The sequence below is a fragment of the Danio aesculapii genome, chromosome 17 (assembly GCF_903798145.1).
Source record: "Danio aesculapii chromosome 17, fDanAes4.1, whole genome shotgun sequence".
Taxonomy (NCBI): Eukaryota; Metazoa; Chordata; class Actinopteri; order Cypriniformes; family Danionidae; genus Danio; species Danio aesculapii.
Genome location: NC_079451.1, coordinates 6,076,344 through 6,103,484, shown reverse-complemented (window position 1 = coordinate 6,103,484; position 27,141 = coordinate 6,076,344). Strand labels below are relative to the sequence as shown.

Sequence of the window (27,141 nt, the reverse complement as noted above, 5' to 3'; positions counted from 1 at the left end):
TTAAGCAAATTGAGGGTACATTTCCACAATGATTTCAACTGAAAGCTGAAGACGTTGTGTTTTAGTTGTTAGTTTGCACAACAGTGGTGTTTTAGGGGGCTATAAACTTGACCCTTCGAAGTGCGTTTCAAAGTGCATGTTTTTAAAAGTCATAAAAACTTAAATCTGAGATATTTCCTTTTCAAAGTAACATTAAGACCTAATGTCGATTTTAAAGGGATAGTTTGCTAACCTTCATTTACTCACTCTCAGATGGTTATAAAACTTTGAGTTTCTTTCTTCTATTGAACACTAAAAAATATATTTATTTAGCTGCAAACCTCTAACCATTGACTTCCATAATAGGAAAAACAAATACAATGGAAGTCAATGATTACAGGTTTCCAACATTTGAAAAAAATCTTCTTTTGTGTTTAACAAAAGGATGAAACTGAAATGAAATAAAAGGTTTGAAACAAGTAAAGGGCGAAAAAATGACGACAACATTTTTGATTTTATCTAAACTGTCCCTTCTCTTCACAGATTGAGTTTTCACAGATTCTCAGTGTGTAATAATATGCATAATTACATAATTATACATAATAGATGCTCAGGCTTCAGACTTATGTACATGATCAGGACCGTTTACAGAGGTTGTAGATTAAAGATATCTAGAAAATAATCTTTATGTCAATAATGATTTCCTGCACAGTGTAATGGTTTCTCCTCATAAGACCACAGTGTGTCACAAAACACACTGATAATTTTGTTTTCACTTTATATTCCAGCGAGCACTTTGATTCTTTTATTTATTCATTTTCCTTTGGCTTATTTTCTCACAGTTTTGGACCAGCGACCTTCTTGCTGTGAGGCAACAGTGCTAACCACTGAGCCACTGTGCTGCATTCAAGCACCCTGATATCAAAACAAAATAAAAATGCACCAAAATACAACTAAAATGAACAAATCTAACTAACAAAATGAACTACCTTGACGTCAAAATTACATCAAATTGACATATAAGGGTGTACTAACACTAGGCTATCCGAACTCTGCCCAGACCCCCATTTTGACCCCCATTTCCTGGTTTGTTTTACAAGTGTAGTGCACCAATTTTGCCCGGGTGCAGTTTAGTTTGCCGACCCTGGCCTGGTTGTAAGAGGTGTGCCATAGCACAGTTTAAAAGTGGTGGATCTGTTCAGCAAAATATTTGACTGTGTGTCATCGCATCCCAAACGACTTAAAATAATACAAAACTGAGCGAGAGCACTTCTCTTCCTAACTGAACAGCCGCATCATCGATGACGTAAACATGCTCGGGCTCAAAAGATAAAATTGCAGTGGGAGTCCAGGTCAAGGGTGAGGGGGGACAAGCGCACACGGGCACCGTTCAAGGCAACTATGCCTAGTGTGCGTGCACCCTAAGTGTCAAAAAACATGAAAAAATTGATTTGACCAATGCTAGATGTCAAATAGATGTCATTTTGACATCAAGTTGAATTACATGAACTTTTGGGATATAAAATCTAGCGTAAATTTGTAAATGAGACTTTCAGATGAATAAAACTTCTTATTTTCTTAAACATTATATGTAACCCAACCCAGTCTGAGCTGGGATCGCACCGGTGATTCTTTGTATGGGGGTCGGTTGCTCGAACAAGGATGATAAAGCCCATAACCACTAACGTCTGTCGCTAGAGCACCTATTGAGGTCAGATGAATAAGGTTTATCTGCATAGCACTTAACTAACTGGCCTCTGTTACACTCACTCCCCTAAAACTCACTCCTATCCCGGATGAGCCCCCATATGTAATCCACCGGTCCTACTGCACCCAACTCTGTCTGAGCTGGCATCGAACCTGTGGTTCTTTGTTTGGGAGTCGGTTACTCTAACAAAGAGGATAAAGCCCATGGCCTCTAGCGTCTATTGCTAAAGTACCTTTTGAGGTCAGATGAGTAAAGTTTACCTACATAGCACTTCACTAACTGGCCTCCGTTACATATAGGTTTTTGGCTTGTTTCCACTGAATTGTATGGAATGATTCGTTTTGGTTTGGTTCGGTACAGTACGCTTTTATGGCCGTTTTCACTGTACCTAAAGGCAAACTGTACTGTACCACTTTTTGGTCACCCTTTGGGTGCCAAGCAAGACAAAGGGCACCAAAAGGCGGAGCTAGATGCGCAGTTGAATGCTATTGGTTTACAGAGATACGTAACTCGCAGAAGCAGGAGAATAAAAACAATGGAACCGCCATTTTTAAATTCACAGCCGAGACATTACACCATTACAATATATACATAATAACCGTAAATACTGTACCGTATTGTACCAGTCAGTGGAAACGGGCCATTTGTGTCATTATTTGGGTGGTCAAATGGGCATCGCTGTGGGGATGTCAGATGGGCGTCCATTCGACATCCCCAAATCGATTGCAATTTTTATGTTTTTTCTGACATGCTTGATGTCAATTTGATCTTGCCTTGATATCAATGAGTCCACTAGGATGACTTATTATTGGCTCTCAAAATGCAATATCCATTGATTTACAATGTATTAACAACAAAAACGTACTTATTTGTGGAACTAGCCCATCCATTTACTGATTAAGCATGTCCTGCACAATGTAGGCCTACTAAAGGTCACCACACCAGAGAGAATCTGTCATTTTCCCTGGAAGACATTTTGATTTCAAATACCAACAAAAAACATGCACATGGTCCTTCATTATAAGATTAGATCTACAACATGCATTTAGAAAAAAAAGATAGCGTTTTTTTCGGCCCAATCTGACTTTAAGGAAGACTCGTGAGTTAGACATAACACACCAGACGCTCTCTGACAAGAAAATCTGTTACCTGGCGGTCTATAGGACCCGGCGGAGCTGGCGGAGCGTCGGCCTCTGCTGCAGTCAGTGTGAGCGGAGCATCTGGAGGAGAGCTGGCCGGCTGGGAGGTGGTGGAGGACGGGGAGAGCGAAGCAGAAGGGGGATCCGGGAGTCAGCGAAAACAAAAAAGGGGTCAGGCCTGGAACTTGGCGAAGCGGGTAATTAACACTGCCGTTAACTTATCTAAAACCTGAAGCCGCCATCGAAATAAGTCTCCGCCGTGGGGCTGGCCGTTTTTGTGGAGGGCGATATACGAAAGGGGGTGGGCTCGATGTGTCCAGAGGTTTTTTCCTGCTCCTACAGATGTGCGATTATACACCCCGATATGCGCTTGAACTTGACGGCCGTTCATTTGCAGCGCCTGGCGAGGGCACGCAGCGTCAAACCCCTCCATTTGAAACAATGGCTGTGTTTCAAAAACGCACGAGCTGCCTAACTAGACAGCATTTCGCGGTATATTTCTGTTCCGTGCGCGCTTTTGATGCACATAAATGCTTAAAGATGAGGCTTAGATTACTTGTAGGCAGGCAGCTCACCTAGGTTTTGAGAGGGTGTCATTTTTAAGCCGTCTTGGCCTGCTACAAATGACTGACATTTGTAAGGGCCGAATAATCCGAGTAGGCGGATGATTAGGAGAGGTTTTAGGCTTTTATAGAATATGACACACACCTGATCAATTAAGAACCGTGTGATTGGGTACCTGCGACACATCTCACCGTTTATTGAATATTAATTACTTGCTTTTGCATGTTTCATTGACTAGAGGCAAGCTTTTACTTCAAAATACCAGTTATATACTGTAACTTATAATAAATTAATATTTGAATGTCATTAAATAAGTTTTCAAACATTTTATTGACCAAGTTATCTTGTTTTATTTTAGTCGCCATGACTGTATCTTTGAAAAATGAACAAACAACACTGTATGGTCATGGTTGTGAGAGTTAAGAGAATATTTCAGTTAGTAATTACCATGATAACAATTATAAGTGATTATAGCCAGTGATATTTGTGATACTTTATTTTCAGTCACCTGAAGTAAAAAACTATGTATCAATTGTAGATTTTAGATCTTGTATGTAAATGATTAATAATTTTCATCCGTTTTTAAAGCTTGAATAAAAGATAAATGAGATTTGGCATCAGTGATGTGAAACCTGCTTTCTGATACACTGTATCTAAATACAAAGAGTGAATTAGTTTTGAAAATCAGAAGCTTTAATTTTGGGAAAAGTTATCATATAACTTATGAATACTCGTTGGACAGTTTTTTATGGAGCTTTAAAGATAGAATCATGTTATGATCATTGAGAGGGATCAGTTTGATTTCTAAAATGCTGTAGATTCTAGTTGGGAAAATTGCAAATTGTGAACTGTTTGCAGAAATATTGAAAAAAGTAAGTAATACTAATTGTGTGCATAATATGTTGAAAATATAAAATATTTACTGACATGTCAAGAATTACGTAATCGCTTAAATTATACAAGAATTTCAATTCAAAATGAGGAAATTTGTTCAAATTAGTTGATTTGGTTGACTGGAGACCACAACTACTTTAAATTTAATTGGCCACTTCAATCATTTTGACTCAATAATTTGGAAAAAAGCAGCACAAACATTTTGCTAAACCTCTCCTTTTGTTTTCTCTGGAAGAAAGAAAGTTAAACCAGTGTGGTAAGACCTTACAGTATGTGAAGAATTAAGAAGTCAGACTTAATTTACTGCTCAACTATTCCTTTAACGATAGACGCCTAATTTATTGACCTCTAAATCTAATTTCATGGGACTTTGGTGTCCTACTTGTACAGGAAAGCTGCATTGAAGCGCACATGCATGGGAGTGAAGAATATAATGTACAGACCCCTTTAAAACCGCTCTGAGGGAGAGAATAGGAAATTCCATAAAGCGAAGAGTTCATATTTCACCTCCAAGGAGAGTTTTCATGTAGCAGTCGGAGAAAGCATACGTTTTAAACATACGAGTCAGTCCAGTAATACTTTATTTTCAGATTTAGTAAACTGAACAATTAAGTTTTACAAAGGTTGATTTTTCATGCACAACTTAAATGTGACATGATCTAATTCCTAATAATCTGCATAAGAATTAATGTTTTATTGCTTATTGAGAATTCAGTTTGGCAATGTAAGGTAAAGTCAAACATTATTCTCTTTATTTTGAATGTTTTTTTGAGTGCTGTTTCTTCTGATTATGGTGTTCCTTTTCACAGGGGATCCTAAAGAAGGAGGGTCACCATTTTTTGTTCTTTTATTTTTGTTTTGACCTCTTTCGACTTTTGCATTGTGTTCAACAGTCACTCGTCTGGCGATGCCGTCCAACACAGTCGCCACCGCCGCCGCTGCATTCAAGAGCTCCGACTTCAACTGTGACACGAATGGAAATCAAATGGTAAGAGGTTAATGAGTCCTTGGACATTTTTATGATCGGCCTGCTGTGGACCGACTTAAATAAGGCTAGTTACACATCTGTCACTGCAATGGCAAGGAAATGCAGGTCCTCGTGTTAAATTTGTTAATGCAAAACTTTAGCTTTTTTTTTTGTAAATGTTTTTACTCTTCAAAAGTTAAAGGAAATGCATTTGATACCTTCTAAATTCAAATTGTTACTAAATGTATGCATCATTCTGTTGACCAGTGTGATTATGAATGATTTATTATGGGGTGGAGACATTTTAATGCTTCATCCAGCATGGAATCCTTATGTTGCCTTATTAATATTCATGATCGTGACCTTTTTAATATTAATTAGATGCATTAAAGGGTTACACTTCACTTGAAGGAGGTAATCATAAGACGAATTTTAATGATATTTTATGACAACTGTCATTGTGTCATTTGCCTAGTTATGCTATTTTAAATGCAATGATAATATTGTTTGATATTGTTTGAGTTATGTCAAGTTGTCTGTTATGACAACTTGACATAATCAAATACTTCATAACCTGTCTTTGTCATGCCAACTTGACATTTTCAAGACAACAAAACCTACCAGCATCCTTGTAATTACAACTTGACATTATTAGACAGCACAACTTGTCATAAATCTGACATAAACATGATTATCATCAAGCCATTATAACTGTGTATAATACATTTAGATGGCGAATTAATTTTGTTCACTTGAAAAAAGTAAGCAGAAAAATATTAATGACGTAATTATAATAGCCTTATGACAATCATGTTTATGTGAGATTTATGACAAGTTATGTTTATTTGGTAATGTCAAGATGCCATGACAAATCAGGTTATGAATTATTTGGTTATGCCCAGTTGTCATGAAGATATCTCAAACTATGTCACCTTTGCACTTAAAGTGATTGATACTAGTTGTCATGACGTGTCATATCATGATTATAAAGGTGTCATGACAGTCTTATAAACATCCCCTTCAAGTAAAGTGTTTCCCAATAAAGGAGCATCTACAGCATGTCAGTACTACAGACTATAGATATTGACTTAATCTCACATAAATCTCCTAACGTAATTACATGTTGTAAACTGAATTTCCTGAGAGCGTCTGACTTGACTATTGCATCATGGTGTGGAAACTAGCCAAACGCAGCATCTTTAGCAGTAAACTGTTGTTTTTATTTAAATTTTTGTCTTATTAGTCTCTATAATTGACTAAATTTAAAGACGTTCAGTACTACAGTATACAAAGTTTAGTTACTACAGAACTGAATAACTATTTTATAAGGCATTTTTATGACTTTTTTTAAAATCAGTTTTCACTAGTATATTTATTACTTAAATTGCACTGATTTATTTTTTCATTAGCATTCATATTTATGTCATAGAAATGCATAATTAAGTGGATTAGAAGAGCTCAGAGGAGAGCATCCGGGTTGTCATCTAGTAATTATGGTAATTATAAGATGGAAATTCTGAACACTGCATAACATTTGGTCAGTAGTTGCTGATTATCTGATTAGCTAATTAGCTCAATGTCTTTGCTATATGCGTTCATTTGTTTGTTCAGTTTGATTGCTGATGCAGTTGGCTAATACTTTGCAGGATGAACTCTTCAGTCCCAAACTAAAAGAAACATCTTAAATATGATAAAGATGAAGTTTTATTTTAATTGTTTCATTTAAAACCAATAGATAAACCCATTAACCACTTTACAAAAGAACACAATTAATTAATTTCCTTCAGATATTGATCATTTTTTGTTTTTCCATTTTACAGCTAAATTGACAAATTATATTATAAACAGAATATTTTATTAAAAAAATATTAGAAACAGTCTTGATGAGGAGGTGAGAAGCAAGCAAGGGTGCTGGTTTGAGTCCCAGCTGGGTCAGTTGGCATTTCTGTGTGGAGTTTGCATGTTCTCCCCGTATTCATGTGGGTTTTCTTTGGGTGCTCTGGTTTCCCCCACAGTCCAAAGAAATGGGGTATAGGTGAATTGAATAAAACTAAATTGGCCGTAGTGAATGTGTGTGAATGAGTGTGTATGGATGTTTCCCACTACTGGGTTGCAGCTGGAAGGGCAACTGCTGTGTAAAACATATGCTCATTCTGATGTGGCGACCCCAGAATATTAAGAGACTAAGCTGAAGGAAAATGAATGAATGAGTCTTGATGAGTGATAAGTTGAGTCATTCATTTAAAGGATTCATTCACACGATTCATTCAAGCTGACTTATTCATATAAAAACCAAATATATAGAGTGTTCACAATGTGATCATTGAATCATTGACACAAATTATTCAAAAAACAATTAATTCAATCGAGATCAGCTGATTGAAATGCTATCACTCGATTGAATGGGCTTTATCAGTGGTTATCAGCTGGTAGATATGGGCCAGTAGGGGCCTTCTGCACCTACTGGTAGGCTCAGAAGGCTGTTATCATCCATCCACACGGTTAATCAGCTATAGATCACGTACAGCTGCGGCTGGAAGTTAACAAGAATGATTTATATTATTTATTAAATTTCCCATTAATTGTATTTTATTAACGTCTAACCCTACCCCAACATTAAACCCAACCGTCACAGTAATGTATAAACAGATCTGGATCTGGAGTCTTCTCTATTAGTATAGCTGATTAACTATGTGGATGGATGATAACAGCCTTCTGAGCCTACCAGTAGGTGCAGAAGGCCCCTACTGGCCCATCTCTATCAGCTGATAACCACTGAAAACGCCCATTCAATCGAGTGATAGCATTCGAAGCAAGTGACGGGATACTGCAGTGGTTTTCAGAGATTTTAAATGTTCTAGTCCACTATATTGATCTCTTTCTCATGGTCCGATATTTAGGAAAACGGCACTCATGCATGTGTGCTGTTATTTAACTATAATGTATCTTATAAAAAACAAAACCCATACGGGAAAATTATTCTTTGTAAATTTTAATTATAACATTCTAATAGACTTCATCACAAGCTGAATGCTTTAAGAATCTTAAAATGCGTTTTTTTGGCAATGCAAGTAACACTCGATAATGTCAACGTGCATATTTTTAAAATCACAACAAACTTGTGATATTTTTGTCATAAAGAATAAAACCACATCAATTTGTCTCACATTTTATGTAAAAATTAGAGGCAAAGTTCACTCAAAAATGAAATCTGTCATTTATAATCCTTCACACCATTATGAAACAAATCTTTCTTCAAATGAAAAAAAAAATGTTTTGAAGAATCAGAATCGTTCCTTATTAACTTCCAAACAAGCACTAGCTATGTTTCCATCTAAAGATACAAATTAAATTTATGCGTAAAACTGGAATATCGCATAAAGGTTAGAATGACTAAAACAACATTTCAGATCTTTTACAATGTGCTCAGCTGCTGGTTTGTCCATTCACACATATTTTATTATCACAGGATCTCTTTGTGAGCAAAATCACATGACCTTTTTTAATGCACATACTAGAATTTGTTCAGTAAAATTGTTTCCATAATGCGCATCTTTACTTATCGAATAAAAAGTTGATCCTACTCAATTATGCACATATGTTTTTAATGCGCATTTTCAAAATGTATGCGCATTATGGCGTTTCCATCAAATGTTTTTTTATGCGTATATCCAAAATGCACATAAAAATAGGTAGACAGAAATGTAGCTAATGGGACATTTCTTTTTTGTGTGTGTGTGTGTGTGTGCGCGCACTGGTTTGAGCGGTACAGATTTGTTTAATGACATATGTATTACAATATTGAGGTATTTTATGAGGACATGCCCTTGGTAGTTTATGAGGACATGTGTCTTTGTAACTCAAAACTGTTAAAATCATACTTGCCACAGGTTTATTTGTACGGTTAGACATTATAATAAGTGTTTTATATATATATATATATATATATATATATATATATATATATATATATATATATATATATATATATATATATATATATATATATATATATATATATATATATGTATGTATATATATATAAATAATAAATTACAATATGCCAATGGAGAGTCCTCATAAACCCCCAATACAAGTGTGTGTTTGTGAGCGAGAACTATACTTTCTCCTCAAATCCATCAGTATCATACACAGTATCTCATTCAATATATCATTCTAACTGTCCATGATTCATTTCCACAGTGGGGCTATCGGGTGTCAGCGTTGAGTCTTAGGAGGACGTAATTAGTAAACGCGAGTGAATTATTATCAGAGATAGTGTGTGTATGAGTGTTCAGTGACGTGGGTGTTGGCGAGTGTGTAGGAAAGGCTGATTTACAGGGGAATTCATTCTTCCTCGCCCCTGCACCCATGGACCCGTGCTACGCTCGCAGTCCTGTTGCTTGGCAACCGCTCTTGCCTTAAATAACCGGCTGCCGACAGAAATAGAGCAAAGATGTAGACGGTGTTACTGAGTTCACACAAGGCAACAGTGGATTTTTGAGCACACCCTTTGTTTTTGTTTGTTGAAACGTTTTGTTTGTGTATTTGTAGCGTAATGAGAACATCGTGTGAGGCTAGCAGGACGTCTTAGTCATGAATATGTTGGAAGACCTTCACTGGAAAAGAGCATTGATGAGAGGTCACAGATTTACAGAACTCTGCTTTGAAATAATAATAATAATAACATTATTAACATTTACTAAATGTATATCAAATATTTGAAAGAATTTTATATTTCCTTTATATTTCATTTATTCAGTTCAATGTAAGTTTATTTGCATAGTGCTTAATAAGTATTGTTTTAAAGCAGCTTTTATTGCATTACAATCAAATTTGGAAACGTTAAGGTTATTAGTTACCGTAACTTTATTAGCTATTAAAAACTTGAACTAACTAACTAATAACGAATAGCTTTTCAAAGTTAAATTTACTATATGTAAACATAGCTAACCTGCAGTTATATATTTATTTAAAAAATATATATATATAAAAAAATATATATATTTAAAAATATTTCTTTACATTTTTACTTACACAAACATAGATTTCTGTACAACATCAACCCTTATGACAAAAAAATGTTTAGCGGTCATATAATCCCTGACTTTTTTTACCGTAAGTGGCACTAGGATGAAATATTGGTGTCATGAAAGGATGCTGACAATGGACTTGAGGATCCAAGGGTATGGGCCGGTATAAGTTTCTGACAGTATGATAACCTTGTATAAATATATCACGGTTTCATGGTATTGTGTTTACTGCTGTAAAATAATTTATTTTTAAATGTCTTAACAACAACTTCTTTCCCATTTAGCACAATATATTACATTTTAGGAAACATTTATAATATTTTGGTACAGTGAACATGTCAGGCTACATAATTAAAATAAACCATTGACCACCTTCATTAGCTTCAAAAACACAGATTTGCTTACAACACATAAAAAACACTTAAAAATAATGCTCTTAATATACGTACCGGTAAACCTTAAAACCAGTTATTGTCCCATGCTCATCCACAGGCAGGTTTGGGGTGGCTGACGTGAAACTTACGTTTCCACACAGTTTTGAGATCCAGAAGCGCAAGTGTTTTGAAACACTGCACCAAAGCATGATCCGAAACACTTAGGTCAGGTGACCTAGATGTTTCGAAACCGATTCAAAGCATCTGTCATTTCAGGAGCATTTCGAGACCAGGCAAATCTGCTTTTGACTGACAGGGTCTGAAAAAACGTCTCATCTAGTCTAGTGGACTGTGCGTGAACACAAAGTTACAACGGCAAACAGCAAGAGTTCAAATCCTAACAAATTCTCTGAAGTTCTGACTTGATGTATTTTAATAATGTTAATTTTATATGATCAAAACAAGACATATTTATTCACAAAGTGTTCATTCGGATGTCAGACCACTGTTAAAACAAAAAACATTACAAGAACAGTGCATTTAAAAACTAACATCTATAGCTACATGGCCCTGAATTTAAACCCATTATCTCTGCATGCTAGTCATGAATTTCACCGCTTCACTAAATCCCTCAAACCCTCTACAACGTGAGGTTTAATACTTTAAGTTGCTTTGCTGAAGCTGTTCTAGAGCCATTCATAAAAAATGACCACCAGGTGTCACTGTAGAGACGGGTATCGAAACGTTTCGAAGCTTTGACACATTTGCTTCGACTGTTTCAGTATTTTATAAAGCGTCGTTTTATCCATCATTCGTTCTATTAACAAAGAATAAACGTGCAGCAGATGGTCAAACACAGGAACAAACAGTAGCACACAGGTAATTCAATATCATAGTCAAAAACAGGCAAGTAGTCAGTACAGGCAGCAAAGAATCAATAACGGAAACCAGGCAAAGATCAAACACTGAATGACTAGGTAGGATAAAGATTCGTAATGCTACAATACAATGATCAAGACTCAGCAATGTGTGTGGAAATGAGAGGTGTCTTTATAGTCCAGGTAATGAATCAGTGGAGAGCTGTGTCTGTGTGTTATCAGGGAAAACTGGAACAGATGTGTGTGTGAAGTGCATGACAAGATTTGTAGTCCAATTGGTGACAGATTTGTAGTTCTCCAGCGATCTGTATGGGCTAGTTTTTGCCAAAACAGAACCAAAAGGGTCACATAATAAACTAAACACAATTAAAAAAAGTGTTTGTAAGGACTAACAAGGTTTAAGATAGTGAAATTCGACCCAAGGTTGTGTGTTTAATTCCTAGATAAATTAAGAATCGATTAAATGTGTACCTTGTAGTCGCAAACATGAATGTAAATTCCAGTGGTGTCCCGCCATCTTCTGTCCATGCTGGACTTCTCAGTAGTCATGGCAGACTCGGACAGAATCCACATTTGCATTCAGATTTAGAGCCGGTGGCTTCATTTTGCCCAGCGGCTACATTAGGATCATCTTTTTTTATTTTTTTCTTCTTCTCCATCCACCCTAGGGTGCTTGGCTGGACGGAGAGTGGCTATTGTTGAGGAGGGAAGACACGGTTGTGTTAAACAAAGAGAAAGTGAATGAGGGCAGAGAATGAAGCATTGAATGTCTTTGTAACTGTGTCAAGAGAGCCCAGAGAGTTTGCGGTCTTTCCACGGCTGTGTCAGCCCTCACTTATCTCAGCTCAAAAGAAGATGCCATTCAAACACCGGCTTTTCTCATTATCTGAATAACCTTGTCGCCAAAATGCAATTTGTTGGGTGACATTTAGAAATCTTATTCAGCTAATTCAGGTTTTCAATTTTTGGCACGTAAAGGTTAAGGATACAAATTGTTGTAGGGAAAATTTACAGTTTTAACCCCCAAAATGACCAGTCTGTCAGATGAAGAAGAGCTGGAGTCAGAGATTCATTTAAAAAGAGTTTACTGAAGATAGTTTGTACTTTCATCCACAGAAGCCAGCTTCAACACTCACAGAGTTCGTAGGCCGCTCTGCTTACAATCTCAAAACATCAACAATTATACTCTTGCATAATGTCATTAACTGCATCATAGATATAGGAACATTTCCATGTGGGTGCGTGCGTACAATTCTGAACGAAATCTCAATATCTCAAGCATGCAAACGTTAGACAGTCACTAGGTTGTTCAGAGCTGACCCCAGACTTGTGAAATGGTACACAAAGGAATAGAACACGCACATTCAAAGTACAATCTGTTTCTCACCCAAGGTTGAGTGTACTCTCAGACGTCTGTATCAAAACTGGTTAAAAACCGGTACAATCTACATCCAAACTGGCAGCTTACATACAAAGGAATTCAATTTAAAAGATGTTACACACAAAATGGCAAATAACTAAGAAAACAGTTGTTTCCAATTCTTCAAGAGTCCAGGTCCACTCAGAAGGCCTCCATGACTTCTGACCTGACTGGGTAGATCCTGAGGAAACAAATCATTTGGCATACAGAAAAAGCAATCACACACACATTATTCCAGTTTGTCTCTGAAGTGGGATGACACCAAGGTCATCATATAATCTAGGCTCTTAAACATTCAACTTTATTAATAATCATAAATGCATAAAAAGGATCTATATTACTCCATGCTGGAGCAGACATCAATCAGAAAATCAGTGCAACGACTGTAATTGATGCAATGACTGTAACAATGAACTCATATTAAATCCATGATGAGATGATGGTTAATATTATTTTACATAAATATCAACTATTTTGGCTAAATACACAAACACTTGTTAAGTTAAATTAATATTTTAATTATAATTTATGCTTTATACCATTTTTAAAATATGAAGTGCATTAATTATATACTAAATTTCATAGAAAATATCTGTTTTGTGATTCACAAGTGAGGCGATGCTGTGGCGCAGTAGGTAGCAAGCAAGAAGGTCACTGGTTCGAGCCTCGACTGGGTCAGTTGGCTGTTCTTTATTGGAGTTTGCATGTTCACCCTGCGTTCGTGTGGGTTTCCTCCGGGTGCTCCGGTTTCCCCCACAGTCCAAAGACATGTGGTACAGGTGAATTGGGAAGGCTAAATTGTCCGTAGTGTATGAGTGTGAGTGAGTGAGTGTGTATGGATGTTTCCCAGAGATTGGTATGGAAGGGCATCCGCTGCATAAAATGTGCTGGATAATTTGGCAGTTCATTCCGCTGTGGAGAACCCGGATTAGTAAAGGGACTAAGCCGACAAGAAAATGAATGAATGAATGATTCACAAGTGTTTTCTGTTTATTTACGATTGTGAATTGCATTATGGGTTGTTGATCTCTCTGTCGACTTTTGATGTTGAAAATTCAACTGTACAGGTTAGCAAAGTGACTTTTATTGACATATTAGTAGTTTGAAGTACAATAATGTAGAAGAAATAATATATAGAGAAGTAAGTCTGTAAAATAACAGAAAATGTTCTGGCAGCTTCTTACAAGATTTTTGTACTGCAATATACAACACCAACCCAGCATTTATTAAAAATGTTCATAAAAGTCACTTTTTCAGGTTGAAAGCTGTTGGAAGAAAGATGAAGGTCCCATAATGCAGTTCAAAAGCATAAATAAATAGGGGAAAATAAAAACAAAAGCATAAATCTCAAAATACAGAAAACTGGTAATTTACAGATATTGTTTTACAATGTGTACTGATTATTCAGAGTTAAATCTGTCAATACTGATTGTTTGTTATATTTAATAATTCAAATAATTCCATAATTAAAAAAAATGCATTTAAACAAAATTGTTTTGCAATAAATACTCTCATATTGGTTTCGCAATAACTAGTCTAATATTGGTTTTGCAATAATTAGTCTCATATTGGTTTCTCAACAACTAGTCATCACTATTGGTGGTGGTGGATGAGGAGATCCCCCCCAAAAATGTGTAAAGTGCTTTGAGTGTCCAGAAAAGTACTGTATAAATGTAAGGAATTTCATATTATTATTATTATTATATCTAGTATCATTATATATATATATATATATATATATATATATATATATATATATATATTGTAACTAATTAACAAAGTCCTGAAGATTTCTTAGCTTTTTAAGTCAGGGTTAATTTACATCCAGGCAAAATAAAGCCAGACGCTTGTAACAAGAGAGTCTGGGTACAACCGAGGTAAGGGTCCAAATGCAGTTTATTTACAACTTAGTCAGGCAGGCAATGGTTAAAACAGTAGCAAACAGTATTATAAAGGTAATCTAAAAGCATAGTAATGGTCACAGGCAAAAAGGTCGGTGCAGGTTGCAAACAGCATAAACAATAAACAAAGCAGGGATCAAAAGGCATGGCAAGGCTAGACAGGAATATCGCTTGGTAATGATACTGGTAAACAAGACTCAGTGAACAGTGTGTGTGTGTGTGTGTGTGTGTGTGTGTGTGTGTGTGTGTGTGTGCAGTGTTTATAGTCCTGGGAATCAGTGAGAATGAGTTTCAGCTGTGTGTGTGAGTGAGTGTGTGGAATATTTACAGCTGTAGCGGGTGTCGATTGGTGCAAGGCATTATGGTTGTTGTAATTCGTGTGGTGTAGTTCTCCAGCGATCTGCATAGGCTAGGTCGCTGGAGATCGTGGCAATGCTACATTAATTTTCATCCAATTCAAAATCATTCCACAAAGTACTCACAAAAAAAGCCCAAATTTGATGTATTTTGCTTTGTTTAGCAGGCTAAAATAGGTCCTGATTATTGGCTGTTTTTAAAGGCTAATATGGAGAATTGCCAGAGGATACCAGTTCTTGGCCAATATTTTGGCACGTCTCTATTTAAAATCTCCCTTATTTCAGAAATAGTCCAATATCTGCTACTTAATCTACCTAAATGAAACACTAGATGAATATGAGTCTCAAAATATACATAAATAACCATGGTAAAGCCAAATCACCCCAACCTAATGCCAGAAATCTTGACTTTGAGGTCTGGTTGAGCAGTAAAAGTTAATGATGGTGGTCGTTTCTGTCTGTTTAGAATGAAAGCTCTATGGAAACCATGATTATTGACGAGATGCCTTCACTCTGCACTCCTGTCCGCAAGGTTGGACGGCCCGGCCGCAAACGCAAGCACCTCCCTGTGAGTATCCTGGAGACTGAGCTCTCAACACTCAACCAAACCACAAAACACCCAACTTCCCTTGGGATTTGGTTTATTTTCATTTATCCACCAGGCGTTAGTCTTGGCAGTGGTTAGGAATGGGTAAACACGCAAACATGTGGTTGCTGGTAATGACACATCAGGGGTAAAAGAAATTGTATGAACTGATCGAACTTTTTGCATCCTGTGGTCAACCAAAAAGACAAAGCATCTTTATAGATGTAGAATGAAGATGGGACAATTAAGTTCTGGGAGTAGTTTTCTGATTAATTTTGGATTTTTATTTATATATCTTTGTTTGATTAGATTGGATTTAACTTTATTGTCATTACACATGAACAAGTACAAGGCAATGAAATGCAGTTTAGATCTAACCAGGAGTGCAATAGCAGCTGGACATAGGTATAAGTGCACTGTAAACCCTAATGTTGTCTTTACTTAAACAATTAAGTAAAGTTGACTGAACATAAATTAAAATTTAGCATTTTGGTCCTATCACTTAAAAATATGAGTTAACTTATGTACTATGAAAATGCATAAACTTAAGATTTCAAGTGAAGTTAGCTCAAAATCCTAATTAATCCTTTGAAAAATTAAAGTTTTTTTTGATGCATAACTGAAGGAAAAGACCAATCATCCAACAACTAAGACTTTTTTTGTTTTGTTTTGTTTTGAGAGAAGTTTTAAAGATATTGGGGGTTTCTATTGGGGTTTTTCTTATTTCATGATTAATTCAACATATTTTCCATCTAAGAAATAATATATACATATATATATATATATATATATATATATATATATATATATATATATATATATATATATATATATATATATATATATATATATATATATATATATATATATATATATATACATAGAAAAAAAAAACTGGTCACTGGTTCGGAGTAAAAAAAAAATTGCATTCAAATAGTGGGTTGAAATATGTTGATTTACTTTTGCGTTGATTTAACTAATTGCAGATAATTGAGGAATGAAACTTCATAATAATGGTATGCAAAACATCAAATCTTTCTAAAAATTCAGTTATCTGGACAATAAGGAAGTCCTTAGGCTGAGCTTAAAAATGCGTTCTTCAGCGGTCCTCGTATTCTCGTTGAACGTCATCATCAGCTGCCAAAGTTCAGTTCCAATACTCAAGACCATAAGAACAGAGGACGCGTGAAACTTCCCGGATGTGATCTTGATATCGAGGATGCACCGATGCAGACTTGAACACCGAACTCGCTTTGGAAGTCCCAGAAGTCATTGCGAGTGGAGGTGGGAAATGCAGCATTTTATTTATATTTATTATAAAAGTTCAGAGATATCACTTATTTATCTCAGGAGTTTCCCCCAAATGAAACGGTGAAAGTAAAAATTACCATGAACATCTTAATAAAGGAATGAACACATTAAGGGTGTTTGTTTGCTAAAATTCGTATTAAAATCTGTTTTATTTATATTGCGCAACATATATTTATAATGTTTTTATGAATTTTTAATGTTTTAGTATATAATTTGTAAGAGGAAAAACAATAAATCGTTGTATGAATGCTGTAATGTTTAAGTAATTTACCATTTAAAACGCGTGAAGGTTATGTGACCATCTGGAAGAACGCAGCGTCTCATTTCTCATAGGATGCGTTCTCTGCCCTCGCGGTCTCCCGAGTTTGTTCTTCCGAGGACACCTGGCAAGACCGGTCTCCACAAGAACGCAAGTCCATTCTCTGCGTTCTTGGAATTGAGAAACAGCCAAGGTTTCCCAACTAGGACTTCACAATACAAACAGTTAGTAAATCTCTATTCGTAAATCTCTGACTATAGTTAATACAACTTGTATATTGCGTTCATAGTACATCCATCAGTAAATATTACCCATAGTTTTAGTTTTTTATAATTACACACTGAAAACCCTAATAAGTTGACTAAACTAAATTAATTGAGTAAACTCGCTGTCTCTATTTAATTGTGTAATGGAGTCTTGCAAAACTTGCATATTTAAGTTTATTTAACTTGCTGGTTTTGTAGATTATACTTAAATTGTTCAGTTCACCAAACTTAGTACTAAGTTTGGTGAACTGAACAATTTAAGTATAGTCTAAAAAACCGGCAAGTTAAATAAACTTAAATGAACTTAGATGAACATACTGTTCAGGTTGATATTAATAATCAGGAATATGCACATATAATAATAGATACGAACATAGTATACATGTTTTTATTTACTATAAACAGGAATTGCAAATCGATATGTAGATATGCATATCACAAATGTATATGAGCAATTGATTTGTACACCTAAAGTGTTATGCCATGAACTGAACCAACCAGCTATAAGGCAGTTCCTCTATTTTTTTGTTAAAAAATAGATTTTTGCAACTCACTGATTTAGTTTTTTTTATATTTTATTTATTTTTGTTGTAATTCTTTATTATTTACCCTTAAGAACCATTGGTCTCTGTAATTTGTAAGATTTGCATTTTTATTTGATTTGATTCATTTTATTCATTGATTTGATTTGATTCATTTATTTTTACGAACAGTATAATTCACTCTTGAAAACAATTATTCAAACCCAAATAGATTTCATCATGATCAACAAAACAGCTTCATATGTAAACTCACAAATAGCAATTGATTTTAACCTGTTTGAAATGGAGCGATATAAAGCACAAGATTTATTTAAAGGAAACACAGAGAGAAACAGAGAAACTAGAGTTTACCCCTTAACCCTACACTACCCGACAAAGTCTTGTCATCAATCCCAGTTGTAAGAGCAACAAATAATAACTTGACTTCTAGTTTATCATTTGGAAAAGTGTCAGAAGGTAGATTTTTTTGAGCTGTATTCCAATCATCACAAATACTGCAGAAGACCTATTGGAACCTGCATGAATCCAAGATTCTCATAGAAATCAGTCAAGTTTGATCAAAGAAAAACCATGGTTTGGGGTTACATTCAGTATTCTGGCATGCGAGAGATCTGCAGAGTGGATGGCAACATCAACACCCTGAGACATTTGTGCTGCCCATTATAATACAAACCACAGGAGAGGGCAAATTCTTCAGCAGGATAGCGCTCCTTCTCATACTTCAGCCTTTCAAGTTCCTGAAAGCAAAGAAGGTCAAAGTGCTCTAGCATTGGCCATCTCAGTCACCAAACATGAACATTTTTGAGCATGTCTGGGAGAAGATGAAGGAGGAGGCATTTTAGATGAATCCAAAAAATCTTGATGAACTCTAGTAGTCCTGCAAGAACTCTTTCTTTGCCGTTCCAGATGACTTTATTAATTAGTTATTTGAGTCATTGCAGAGATGTATGGATGCAGTCCTCCAAGCTCATGGGAGTCATACACAATATTAATTCTTTTTCTACTGCACCATAACTTTATATTCTATACTGTGCATTATTTCTGTAAGTGACAAGACTTTTGTCTAAGCAAGTTAGACAAAAAATTAAAAATCAAGGCACGATATAACCTGCTGTATCATACTTGAAAATTAAGCCAACTGTTTGAAAATAAATGCTAAGTTGTATGCTTATGATGACAGATGCATGCAATATATACAATATATAGAAGTTTAGGGATTAATACAACTCTCATAGCTTAGTTTAAACTAGTTTTTCAATGCACGTTACCATTAACATCACGTGACGTGAATCACACATTGGATAGAGAGCATGTATTGACAACTGGTGATATTGCACATCAGACTCGCACGTTTTAATTGCGAATACGATAATGTTTTTGAATGTAAGTCTATGCCTAGAATATGCAGGAAATCTATTGCAATTCAAACTTAGCATTAAATTCAGCAATTGCAGAATAACTTTGTATCTGAAAAGGAGAATCTAAATAGTACAAACTTTGATCTTAAGCAAAGCACTGTATACACGGTGTCCACTTGTTCTTAAAAAGTCTTAAAATGTCTTTAATTTCAAAAACTGTATTTTAAATTCACTGAAATATTGTGTTGTAGGTCTTAAATCATTTTAAACAGGTCTTAATTTTGCTTTGTCCAAGTAAAAGTACTCAATCGGGAAATCTAGCCAATCACCAACAATACATCTGAATAAAACCTTGTTCTTTATATTTAAGTTTTTTATTGCAAAGAGATACAATTCACAGCATCACAAACACACTTTTACAGCAAATACTGCACTAAAGTCCCTAATCAGGGAAAGAAAACAGTTATATGATTCCTCATGATAATACAGAGTCATTAGGAAAAAAAAACCTGTTTAACCATGTATTAGTCTAAAATTACATTCTTAATGGTCTTAAAAGGGTCTTAAAAAGTCTTAAATTTGACTTGATGAAACCTGCAGAAACCCTGTGTATATGAAAATTCGACAAAAGTACAAGACGGCTGAACACTAAATGATTCTGGCCATGATTTTGCTGCTTGAGCGAAATTTTTGGGATTGTTAGGATTTTGTTCTTGTAGGACAAAACAATGGCATATCTAATTTTAAATGTCTAATTTTACATAATCATCAAATACCAATTAGTAGCTTTGCAATCATGGCATCCGATAATGTTCTGTCAGTGTCTGAAAATGTGTGTTGTGCTGTTGCCCAACTCGTGTGCACTGAAGGACAGACGGCGCTGATGAATTTGGAAGACACTGTTTTGTATCTGTGTTCTCCTGCTGTTCTAAATTGTGCTGCACTACAGAGCACCACTCACATAGGTTTCCACTAAATTGCATCATTTTTGTCCCAAATCATTTTTCAAGTACATTCTGGCTCCACCCTAGGCTGAAAGATTGTTGTTCATCTTTTAGTAACACAGTCTTTTTGTGGCAGTGCTTGAAATAAATGTTTCTGTGAGAAGATTTCTCTTTATTTAGATTTATCTTTATGCGATTTCCTGGGTTTCTTCTTTGTCTTTATTTGGCTTTTCTGTCAAATAAGAGATTTAACTTTCGTCTGAGATTTATGTCTATGTATACACTCAGTGGCCGCTTTATTAGGTACACCTTACCAGTACCGGGTTGAACCCCCTTTTGCCTTCAGAACTGCCTTAATCCTTTGTGGCATACATTCAACAATGTACTGGAAATATTCCTCAGAGATTTTGCTTCATATTGACATGATAGCATCACACAGTTTCTGCAGATTTGTCGGCTGCACATCCATGATGTGAAGATCCTGTTCCACCACATCCCAATGGTGCTCTATTGGATTGAGATCTGGTGATTGTGGAGGCCATTTGAGTACAGGAAACTCATTGTCATGTTCAAGAAACCAGTCTGAGATGACTCACGCTTTATGACATGAAGCGTTAACCTGTTTGAAGTAGCCATCAGAAGATGCGTACACTGTGGTCATAAAGGAATGGACATGGTCAGCCACAATACTCAGGTAGGCTGTGGCATTGACACAATGCTCAATTAGGCCCTAATGGGCCCAAAGTGTGCCAAGAAAATATCCCCCACACCATTACACCACCATCAACAGCCTGAATCGTTGATACAAGGCAGGATCGATCCATGCTTTCATTTTGTTGATGCCAAATTCTGACCTTACCATCCGAATGTGGCAGCAGAAATTGAGACTCATCAGACCAGGCAACACTTTTCCAATCTTCTATAGTCCAATTTTGGTGAGCCTCTGTGAATTGTAGCCTCAGTTTCCTGTTCTTAGCTGAGAGGAGTGGCACCCGGTGTGGTCTTCTGCTGCTGAAGATGTGTGTTCAGAGATGCTCTTCTGCATACCTCGGTTGTAACGAATGGTTATTTGAGTTACTGTTGCTTTTCTATCATTTAGTGTATTCAATTAAACTATATCGTATGTCTTTAGACGGTGAGGGAAACCGGAGGAAATCCACCAGAGGAAATCCACGTGAACTTGCAAATTTATACAAATTCCACACGAAAAAGACCATGAACCCACGATTGTGAGGCAACCATGCTAACCACTTAGCCACCTAGCCTCGGTGATTGAAACAGACAGACTCAAATTTGGAATGAAAGAGATGTGGAAATGTTGGCCGATACTGTTTATATTTGGAAACTGATAACTAATACAGTGTATAGAGTGGTAAATAAAATATTTATATAAATGTTTCTGAGCCTGTTTAAAAAAACACACATACAAGCACACAAAACAACAGCTTATTTGATTCGAACATCTTAAGTACAGAAAACAAAGAAAACATCAGGATTCCAAAAAAATAACTGCACATTAACCAGTTCCCTCTAGCATAATCTCTTCTAAAGTGTTTGTCTGCTGCGCATAACATGTCACATCACGTGGAAGACAACAATCAAAACTTTCATGCCTAGTAGAAGTAGATCAGCCAGCAACACTAATAATCCATGATTATTGGCCCATATATATATATATATATATATATATATATATATATATATATATATATATATATATATATATATATATATATATATATATATATATATATTTTTTTTTTTTTTTTTTATTGGACAGCTGATAACAAAAAACATTAAAATATGCAGATATCAGCTGATAGCATTATGGGAGTCGTCTATAAAACCAAAAAGTGCCATCTGAAATTCTCTCCTAAAATGAGAATTTTTCTTCAGGCTTTACGTATACAGTAAGTTGAGTAATTTCACTTTTATGGCAATTAATACGTCATTTTCATTGCCTTCAGTGAACATAAATATAGCAATCTGAGAAAAATTCTCATTTTAGAAGAACATTTCAGATGGCACTTTTTGGTTTTTGCATTCAAACTCTTCATATCATCTATAACTAATTTCAGATCCTGCATTTACCGCCAGCATCCACTTTGTGATTACAGTCACTAAAATGCAAAAGCAAGGCTTTTGAAATCTGTCAATATATTTATTGTAAAGGAGTTATAAATGTGTACAGTCGGTGTATAGCAAACATGTTTGTGTTGTAGCTTGTTTTGCACATTCCTGACAAATCACTCAGGACCATTGTTAGGGACTGAGCCAGTTGGGAATAGCTCACCCGGCTCTTGGGAACTCCCTATGGATCGTTTGCCCTACTCATTGGAATAGTCATTCACTCAAAATATTATGTTTGCTGCTTGTTCAAACTACTTATTTAAATTAGCTGAAGAAACACAACTCTTGAATTTTTGTGGGGACCACTTAATTGTTTTATGTTCAATCCACTTAAATTAACTAAAAAGTTAACTTAATTCCTTCATGTTGTCCTTCAAATTGATTGTGTGGAACCCAGAAACCAAGCATATTCTGGGTTTCACACAATTCCTTCATGTTGTCCCAACACAAAACTTAATTGTATTTACAGATTTCAGTGGACATAAAACATTTAAGTTGTTCCAAAAAAACTCTCTCAAGAATTGTGTTGATTCAGCTCATTTTAAATAAGTAGTTTGAACAACCAGCAAAAAGTTCTTGTCCACTTCCTCTTAAACATCCCCTCACTTCTCCGGAGCCACTACTTCTGTTTTTGAAAATAATCCGAGCTCTTGCATAATTAATCCACGAGGGCATGTCAGGGCATGTGGATGTTCGGTTGGCCCACATCCTCTCCTGCCTTCCCCTGAGGACTTTCTGATTGTATTATCCCGCTATCCCGTTCCTTCAACAGGTAATTGCGGTCCTGCGAGGAGAGCGATGTCTTACTCTGTGAAATGTAAGCCACGTGAAGACAGATAGAATAATGTTTGAGTCATCTCTCATAGAGGTGCTGACTGCTGATGTGGAGGACTTTGTTGGCACTCTTATGTTTGACTGCTTTGCTAAAACGTCTTGGCTCTAAATGGCAAATCAAGAGCGATGACCGGAACTCGGAAAATCTGATCTGTTTTTCATCTTGAATGGTAACAGCATTGTTTTCCACAGTGCTATTTTTAGACACAGGATTTACAAAGCAACCCTCCCTTATGCTGCCTGTCCGCATTTCCAAACTTCTGTACAGCAGATACACATGGGGGGGATTTGTTTCTAGGTCACATAAGGAAGGTGCTAATATCAAAGCATACCACATTGTTTTGATCACTGCACTGCAGCCAATGCCATTGTTTCACAGTTTTCCGGGTATTTTTGTGTTCGATTGAACTTGAGGGCATTTTTTTTTTTTTGGAAGTTAGTGTGAGTTCTCATGCAAAATTGAACACCACAATACTTGGGAAAAGTGGATGGCTCTTCAAGAGGAAGATACTGAGATAAGAAACTCTGATAATTTATAGCAAAGTCCCTTTAAGGCAAGTCATTTCACTCAGCCATCTTTGAAAAACCTCTCAAGCAGTATGCTTGGGCATTCTGTCTAAATGAGGAAACATCAAATTCTCCAAAACTGTTTGCCAAGCTTACAATTACATTATATATTTGGAATCACCAATAAAATTAATCAACAATTGCCTCATTTGTTTAGTTTCTAAACATCCGAATCTAACAAAATTTGTAGACAGCAAGTTTGTGGACGTTTGAGTAGTTGCTGTCATGTGATGTGCGCTTGGCAGTACGGACTGTACCTCGTGTTCGGTTTTCATACAAACTGTCGTAAAAGCTCACGTCAGGTCGGAGCTTCTCCCCCAGAGAAACGTCAGTCTATGTCGATAGATGATTTGCAACTGTACTAGTATGCGAGGCATCATTCACCATATTGAGCATTATACTTTTCCCCATTCAAAACTATTCAAGTGAAGTGCTTCCCCTAGGTTTACAGTTTTACTGTACTGGGGGTGATGCGTGGTGCGGCTGTTCAGACTGACACTGACACAAGGAGTCATGGTGTTAATTTGTTTCTTTTAATGACAGCAGCAAAAAAACTGAACAATTATTTAAATTGTTCAACCGTTCAAGCTAAAAATTTGTGCAGCTTTTGTCACTGCAGTGTATCTTAATGGCCTAATTACTTACTAAATAAAGTATACTTTTATACTTGACCTTTACTTAAGTATACTTCTTTTTCCTAAGGGTGCATTTACTGACTTATCAAGATTAGTTTTGTACATCCAGGGAAAGTATTGCGGCTCTGACAGCCAAGTTGGGTCAAAGCTAGAGATGCTCCGATCAGGAGTTTTGCAGCTGATATTGAGTACCGATTCCTTGTCATGGTAATTGGCTGATACTGAGCACCGATTCTAATGCTTCAAGCTTTATAATGGATTAAGCACATTTTCCCTCCAAGTATAAACCTTAAGAGAAGATCTTGCCTTACCTAAAAGAATAAATGAAGAATGCCATTTAGGTGTGAACTTGTCATGGCCAGAAGCAGCTTTAAAGAAAATTATTCATCCATTCATTTTACTCTGGCTTAGTTCCTTATTTATCAGGGGTTGCCACAGCAGAATGAACCGCCACAGAAAATAATATAACACTGATATAAAGATTTTTATGAAAAATTACAATGCAATTTGGAAACACTGCAAATGATGAAGGAAGAATTCAACATGTCTCAATAAAAAACAAGAGTGCACATTTGATGCATAAGAAGTTACAATGCACACCTATAAATCTAATACTTCTTTACTAAAATGAAACAGGCCTATAAACTACTGTTTATAACAATGAGTGTATTACAAGAATGTATATTATTAAATATTCATGTTAAAAAATAAAGTTTTATTTATCTAATAATTCCAGCCAGCTTTTAGTGAACTTGCAATATTGTCAAAACAGAACTTTAAGTTGTTATATATGTAAAAAGGCCTAAATACATGCAGGACCATTCAAATATTTTGCTGGTCTCCAACTAATGACAGCAGATCCCTCAATGAGAGATATAGAGGGATTTGCACTCGAGATATCTTTACTGCTCTATTCATTTATTTGAAGAAATGTAATGCTTAGAACATCACTGTGCCTCTTGCGATCTGTTTTCTTGCTCATTCACTCTCTTCGCCATAATTTCTGAGTATATTAAGTCATTATTAGGGATCACGAGGCCGGTATAAATTTGCAGGAGACTCGCGGAGCTTCTGGGAGAGGTCAGATTGGATGAGACGCTAGAACGAGGCGAACGTGTCACAGCAGCTCAAAACACTGGAGATACAATGGCTGCACTTGTAACAAAGAGAGCCTCACTCGTGCAAGTCGCGCCAATAAACTAAACAGAGGTCCCATTGCATCTGTGTAGCTGCTGTGATGAGCGAATTACGCTCCCACACATCATTTACCTGTGTCGTGGCTGATGTAGGCTATGCATAATATACCAGAGCATCTTCGGTCCTGTCAGATGTGGCGGGCACACTCTCATTCCCATACAGCAGAGAGTGTCTGTGTGAACTCCATGCGCAATTCAGAGAGCAGAAATTTGTAATCGCGCGACCATGTAGAGACAGAAATCACATGCCGTTGTGTAAATAAGATATTACATATGGCTATTTAGCTTGTTTATTAAAAGAAGTTGTGATCTGAAGCTATATATAAAATACAATTAAATTGACTTTAAGGGGGGCGGGGCGCCCCCCTAGAATAATGGTAGGGGAAGTACTGAAGTGACATGTCTTGAGTGTCCTTTAGTCTTTGTTTATAGTGAGTTAGGAATCATCTGATTGGTGAATCAATCGTAAGCTGATGTGGGGCCAGCCGTGGACAATCATAAGCACGTGATCCTCTTGAAATTAGTTTATAAATAAACTTAACCCTAAAACCTAAAACGGCCCCTAAAACCTACTTTTACCAAAACGTCTTCCTTCTGCAGCTCAAGTGAGAAAAAAGTTCAACTTTGCTAATAAAAACAAACTGTTCAATGCCTTTTTGACTGCTGACCAGTGAGAAATGAGTAGCGAAAACTGCCAATTCCATAACAGCAAGTGTGAACAATGCTAAATGTGAACCCAGCCCAACTATTGCACTTTTTTTTCAACAGACGCGCCTATTTTTTTTTTCAAAGGAAGCACATTTAAAAAAAAAAACACACATTTGTCTCACAGCACCGGATCACCTCAGTCAAATGCAGAACATTCCTCCCATACCATGTCCTCTCTGTAATGCCGAATGACAAATGAAGCAAATGGAAAGAAATAAACTGAACAAAACCCAGAAATCCAGCATTTGTGGGCGGCACGCCTCGCTAACCCCGCTTATAGTCAACTTTTCCACCATCACCCAGAGTCTTGCTATGACAAGTTAAACTGTCAAAGGTATGCTGTTGAACAACTTGACTGGTTTAAATCTTCCAGCATTTGCATACTGATTGAGAACTAACACGAGAGCAAACAGTCCAACAGACGTTTCAGGAAATGGTCTTTTCCTCTCAGTGTCTGTCGAGTAACGGTTGCGTTGTGTCAGATCGCTGTTCAATCTCTGTTTCATGAGAGCGGCTTTGACATCTCGAGGCACCGAGGCGGAGCGGCAGCTGCTCCTCTAAAGAGAAATGCCACTGTCAGACTGGAGGTCCA

The 27,141-nt window shown here is 36.2% G+C and overlaps 1 protein-coding gene across 3 annotated transcripts in view; it reads left to right on the top strand.

Annotated features, from left to right (window-relative positions):
• The first annotated feature begins 2,889 nt into the window (after positions 1–2,889).
• Positions 2,890–27,141, top strand: part of dnmt3ab (DNA (cytosine-5-)-methyltransferase 3 alpha b) — a 102,124-nt gene continuing 77,872 nt past the window's right edge. For 2 of the 3 annotated variants that reach the window (XM_056476337.1, XM_056476336.1), the window contains exons 1-3: positions 2,890–3,023; positions 5,178–5,272; positions 15,680–15,781. In XM_056476337.1, coding sequence (XP_056332312.1) covers positions 5,192–5,272; positions 15,680–15,781 — 183 coding nt within the window. In that variant the 5' untranslated portion in view covers positions 2,890–3,023; positions 5,178–5,191. The remainder of the gene's footprint in view (positions 3,024–5,177; positions 5,273–15,679; positions 15,782–27,141) is intronic. The other variant, XM_056476338.1, reaches the window with a different exon arrangement.